Source organism: Vicia villosa, unplaced genomic scaffold (genome assembly GCF_029867415.1).
Source record: "Vicia villosa cultivar HV-30 ecotype Madison, WI unplaced genomic scaffold, Vvil1.0 ctg.000168F_1_1, whole genome shotgun sequence".
NCBI lineage: Eukaryota > Viridiplantae > Streptophyta > Magnoliopsida > Fabales > Fabaceae > Vicia > Vicia villosa.
Genome location: NW_026705049.1, coordinates 378546 through 384842, shown reverse-complemented (window position 1 = coordinate 384842; position 6297 = coordinate 378546). Strand labels below are relative to the sequence as shown.

Sequence of the window (6297 nt, the reverse complement as noted above, 5' to 3'; positions counted from 1 at the left end):
AAGTGCCATCCATTAATGCCGGTCTGTAGGAATTCATACAAAATCCATAAATTCATTTTTGGACACAACATAACTATTATAGCTCAAAAATAAGATTAACGTGAGCAACGAGAAATGAAATAAATGATCTTTATCTTGAATTTCAACGCATTTTGCTGTCTTGATATGATGAAACACAGGACACATTTTTTTTCTTTTTCGGAAATCTTAATTGAGAATGGAAGAATGTTTTTGATATAAAGATAGCCTTGTTGTGAAATTTTTTTGGTACACTTTATTCAATAAAAACGGTAAAGGTTAGAGAAAAAAAAAAGTGTTCTTTGTAATAAAAAAGAAATTCAATATGAACCAAGCGAGACATTCTTTATTTATTTTATTTTTTAAAAAGGCCAAACCCACAACCGAAACCGAATCCCAATTAATTGAACCATGTTTCTGATGCTCCGACCCGTTTTCCCCTTTCCTTTCAACAACACCAGCCCTATTCTAATCGGGTCCAACCCAGATTCCACCACACCATAATCGGGTCATCTCTGTCTCCCTCTCTCCACCTCTCAAAACCCTATCGTTTTCTTCCGGATCATCCGATCGGACCCAACCACCGTTCTTCCCTCTCTCTAAGTAAGACTCCCTCTCTCCCTCTCTCTTTCTTCAATTCATCTTTCTCTTTTGCAATTGCATCATTTCATTGTTAAATTTACGATAACTACTGAAACAGTATTTTAAATTGCAACAGTTGTATAATAATATGTGTAACAAATTTTTGTTTTTGATTTTGTTATTCTGTTATGTTTTTTCTCGTCGATTGGGATTTTTTTAATGAACCTTTTCAGTTCTTGGCATACCCAGTTTTTTGTAATGTCTATGTGCCATAATTGAGGAATATTGTGTTATTTTTGTTCAATTATTACTTGTACATTTTTTATCTGTTGAAATATTTGTAAGATTTTAAATTGAAGTTACACTGGTGGTGATATTGTCCACAATTTCGGCTTTGTGGAGTTGCGGCATCCACGGCATTTAACAACATGGTTGTTACATTACAGTTGCATCATATGTTCTTGATTTGTTGTTTGCTTAGGTTTAATGTCCATATCTTCATGGTGTGGTTCTTTTATTTTTGATGGGTTTAGTTGACAAGGTTTCCCTAATCCCCAAGGATTGGTCTGTTGGTGAAGACTTGGGTAAGGTCTCAAGTTCGAATCCCGCTCATGCTAACAATATTTGTGTTGGGCTAGTAAATACCGAGCTTTGCTCTGGCTTTAAATGGGTCCGTGCTAGTGGACAATGAGATTGGTCCCCTTGGAATAGTCAGCCTCAAGGCCGAATACTAAGTTTAAAAAAAAACAGGGTATCCGTAGCTTCTGAGTTGATTACGTGGCTCTAGACTTTAAAGTTTAGTTAGTTTGAATCTAGATATGTCTAGTTGGACTTGGTTCTTGCCGTGGAAGGACTATGCTATCATTAATTCGATCTCTCACTTTTGAGTTGTGTTTTAAATTTTTGCCCAAAATGTCAATGTTAAGTTTTCACAAGTTTCTTCTATTGTAATTGTAGACACATTAGTCATATTTCCCCCTATTTTGTATGCTTTCAAAGCTAATGGAACTGTGACTTGAATTTAAAATCTTTCTTTTGAGTGATGTGATGCAACTGGGTCAGCATTTTAGTATCTTAATTCAGTGATTTTGACGGAATTAACTTAAAATTTAGTCTTATCGCTTTATGTCTCCGTTTTCTCCTTTCTTCGTTATTCACCACCAGAGGCTGACAAGCACTTGATTTTTTTTTACTAGATTCCACATACCCTTTTGTTCAATCCTTTGCTACTGCATTTTATTTTCAATTTGAGTTATTTCTTGTATAACCTTTTCTGTTTTGACGTGTCACTTTGTTTTGTATGACATGCAGATTAAGTGTACTCTCAAGCCTATCTGATGGAAGTATCAAATGATTCAGGCACTAAGAAACCAAAGAGATTGACGTCTGTTGTCTGGAATCACTTTGAAAGGATTAGAAAGGCTGATATATGTTATGCTGTTTGCCTACATTGCAACAAGAGACTTAGTGGATCAAGTAACAGTGGAACCACTCATCTAAGAAATCACTTGATGCGGTGTCTGAAACGATCAAACTTTGACGTTTCTCAACTACTTACAGTAAAGAGAAGGAAAAAAGATAACACTGTCAGCCTAGCAAACATTAGTTTTGATGAAGGTCAGAGGAAAGAAGAATTTATAAAGCCAGCATTCGTCAAGTTTGAACAGGAGCATAAGAAAGATGAAATCATTAACTTTGTAAGTAGTAAATTTGATCAGGATAGGAGTCAACATGATCTTGCTCGTATGATCATATTACATGGATACCCATTGACTTTGGTTGAACAAGTAGGATTCAAAGTCTTTGTCAAGAACCTCCAGCCTCTCTTTGAGTTCTTGCCAAATAGCAACTTAGAGGTTTCTTGTATAGAAATCTACAGGAGGGAGAAAGAGAAAGTGAGTGAGATGATAAGCAAATTATGTGGCAGGATTAATCTCTCAATCGAAATGTGGTCTTCGGCAGAAAACACCTCATTTTTGTGTCTATCTGTGCATTATATTGATGAGAAATGGACATTGCAGAAGAAAATTTTGAACTTTCTTACACTTGACTCTTCTTACACTGAAGACTTGCTTCCTGAAGTGATTATCAAATGCCTTGATGAATGGGATATTGACTGCAAGCTATTTGCGTTGACTCTTGATGATTGCTCTGTTGACGATGACATCACTCTCCGAATCAAAGAGCGTGTTTCCGAGAAAAGGCCTTTCTTTAGTACTCGACAAATACTTGATGTACGCTCTGCAGCACATCTCATAATTTCCATCGTTCAAGATGCCATGGATGCATTGCATGACTTGATCCAAAAAATTCGAGAGAGCATCAGATATGTTAAAAGTTCACAAGAGGTTCAAGGAAAATTTAATGAGATTTCTCAACGTGCTGGGATCAATTCTCCGAAGTTCTTATCTCTTGATAATCCACTACAATGGAATTCTACATATATCATGCTTGAAACTGCACTAGAGTACAGGGGTGCTTTTTCACTCCTCCAAGAACATGATCTCTCCTACACATCAAATCTATCCGATGAAGAGTGGGAATGGGCTAATTCTGTTGCTGGATATTTAAAACTCCTTGTTGAAATCATGAATATCTTCTCAAGCAACAGATTTCCTACAGCGAACATATTCTTCCCTGAGATCTGTGACATTCATATTCAATTAATTGACTGGAGCAGAAGCTCTGACAATTTTCTTAGTCCCATGGCTTTGAAGATGAAAGCCAAATTCGATAAGTACTGGAGCAAGTGCAGTTTGGCTTTGGCTTTAGCTGCAGTCCTAGATCCCCGATTTAAAATGAAGTTGGTCGAGTACTACTACTCCTTGATATATGGAAGCACTGCTTTGGATCATATCAAGGAAGTTTCTGACGGTATCAAAGAACTTTTCAATGCATATTCTATCTGTTCGACAATGGTTGATCAAGGCTCAGCCTTGCCTGGAAGTAGCTTACCAAGCACCAGTACTGGTGCCAGGGATAGACTAAAAGGCTTTGACAGATTCCTCGAGACATCACAGAGTCAGTCAATGACATCAGACTTGGACAAGTATTTAGAGGAACCGATATTTCCTCGTAATTCTGAGTTTAGCATCTTGAACTGGTGGAAAGTCCACATGCCCAGATACCCGATTTTGTCTATGATGGCACGAGATGTTCTTGGGACTCCAATGACTACTTTGGCACCTGAATTGGCATTTAACACAGGAGGCAGAGTGCTTGATTCTTCTCGCAGTTTGCTGAACCCAGATACACGAGAGGCTTTAGTATGCGCACAAGATTGGATCCGAAATGAATCAGGAGGTATGTTCTGCACCCGTAGAATAATCCTAAATTCCCAATTCATAGCTTATGTCTTATGCATTTGTGCTGTTTCTGACATCTTATCAGATTTTAATCCAACCCCACTCCATTCTGCTCCACCTCTTCTCCTTGAATCAAGTTAATGTTTCCGAGGTACTCTTCTGTGAAACTTGTATCATATGTTTGAATCTCTCCACTTTCCGTTGTTAAACATTAATCTTTCTACTTATTTATGATCAATGTCAGGAGGTACCAAAGAAGCTATCTTAGAATTGTTAACAGTACTGTTGTTCTCCTATGTCATTTCTTGCTTGGAGGTGATATACTATGTAAGAAGCAATGTATATTCTTAGAATAACCTAGTTTTTTTTTATCGGAGTTTCATTCAGATGAATCCCATTTTGTATAGAGGGTTGCATACCCTTTTGTTATCAAAGTCTTCCCATGAATGCTTCATTGTTCCTGCAATAACGCTGCTTAAAGTGAATGATCTTAATGAATGAGATCTTCAACAATTGCATTATGGCATAGCAGTTCCATCTACTACTCTATTTACTCAAGTTAAACTTATATGCATTATGGCATAGTTCCTACAATAGGGCTGAAGCAAAATTATGTGTATATCATTGTTCAAAAATTAAATCAATCATGACTTTTAACTTGATTAATATTTTAATTATTTTTTTTAGATTTACACACTTTTTAATCAAGCTGAATAAGTACTATATCGAGCGTTTGATTTGCTAAAAAATAGGTACTGGACATGACAATTTTTTTTGTACGCTGTTTGATGTAGAAATTAATCATGGTACTGAACATAGACAAAACCATGAATTCTTGTCCCCCACTAAATCATGGGACAACTTTTTGTCCCAAGAAAAAATTATCAAAAAACTATCAAAATACCATTTTTTACTCTCTTTCTCATTTAATATTTTAATTCGAATATTAACATTTTATATATCAATAAAGAATATTATAATAAAAATTAAATAATTTTAATTCAATTCATCCACGTATCAAACAAAATAGAGAAAAAAATCTCTATTTATCTTTTATCCTCTTTTATTATTTAATATTTTGATTCATAAATATCAACATTTAATATATTAATAAAAAATTATAATAAAAATTATATTATTGTGTCTACTGCAATAACATGTTAAACAAAGTGTGTAAAAAACTTATCTCTTCATCTTTTTTCCTCCTTATCATTATTTAATATTTTAATTTATAAATATTAATATTTTATATATTAATAAATAATATTATAATTAAAATTATATTATTTTATCTGGTGCATAGATATATTAAGCAAAATTGAAAAAAAAAATTATCTAGTACTTTAACCATCAAATACATGACAATATAAAATATTGTCTTGTACTATTCTGTACAGTCTAATACTATTCTGTTCGGTATTTCTTATTTTACAAATCAAACAAACCCTATAATCTTTATTGATTTTGTAATATTTAGACATTAATTTATATTCTAGATTAATATTAGACCAAGGCGACCCTACCAGCAAAAGTCAGTTACTTTAATAGGCCCAACGGCCCAATGTTACCCATTCCACATTTCTTATAAAAAGTGTTTTTTTTTTCTTAGAATTCACTTTTGCATAGATAAAAAGTGTTTTTTCTTCTTGAAATACTCATTTGGATAGGAAAAAACGTTATTCTTTTCATGTATACTTCCAAGTAATAGTGTAGGGTGAGAAAATTTGGACCCTTTTTATAAGAGAAATGCTAGAATGACACAAAAACCTACAATTACACTGTATATATCTACTTTTCAGCATATTTTTTTGTATTTTTTAATAATATTTTTGTTGCTTTGGTTTTTGTGTCATGGTAAAATAGTTTGAAATAATTGAGGTGTAGAGATTTCAAGTGTCAACGTAACAGATCTGTTTTTATAATATTTAAAAATAATTTATAATATAAGAAAATTAATGGCTTTAGAAAAGTCTACAATACCCTTATTTGATTTTTTACCACCACATTAAAATTGTCTTTATTTGGTCTTTGCATCATAAAGTTTTTAATTTTATTATTAAAATAATGCAACCCTTATATTTTATCAAACTTAACAAATCTCTTTCTATTCTCTAATTTTTTTTCTCCTTCATACTTTCTCACTTCTTTCCTCCACACAAATTTTTCTATTATTGATCTATATTTTTTTATATACGAAATATGATATTTATAATCCAAATATTTTATATTAAAAATTGGAATATAGATAAAATTTATTCAAAAAATTTATTATTGATCTAAATATTTTCATATACGAAAAATTTAATATTGATCCAAAACCCTAAACAACATAATAAGAGTATACGAAAAAAAATTTATTATTTACGGAAAATTGTATTTATGATCGAAATAT

At 32.9% G+C, this 6297-nt stretch overlaps 1 protein-coding gene across 1 annotated transcript; it reads left to right on the top strand.

The window, feature by feature from the left end:
* The first annotated feature begins 389 nt into the window (after nucleotides 1-389).
* LOC131624906 (zinc finger BED domain-containing protein RICESLEEPER 1-like) lies at nucleotides 390-4431 on the top strand. The gene is made up of 4 exons (XM_058895831.1): nucleotides 390-621; nucleotides 1912-3903; nucleotides 3991-4056; nucleotides 4150-4431. Exons 2-3 carry the CDS (start codon nucleotides 1938-1940, stop codon nucleotides 4044-4046), a joined length of 2022 nt encoding a protein of 673 aa, XP_058751814.1. The 5' UTR covers nucleotides 390-621; nucleotides 1912-1937; the 3' UTR covers nucleotides 4047-4056; nucleotides 4150-4431.
* Nucleotides 4432-6297: the final 1866 nt, after the last annotated feature.

Excerpts from the sequence above, each read along its gene's own strand:
- LOC131624906 (XM_058895831.1), top strand. The coding sequence starts at position 1,938 with ATGGAAGTATCAAATGATTCAGGCACTAAGAAACCAAAGAGATTGACG. Across the intron at positions 3,904-3,990 it reads GATCCGAAATGAATCAGGAG|ATTTTAATCCAACCCCACTC; the intron begins GTATGTTCTGCA and ends ACATCTTATCAG.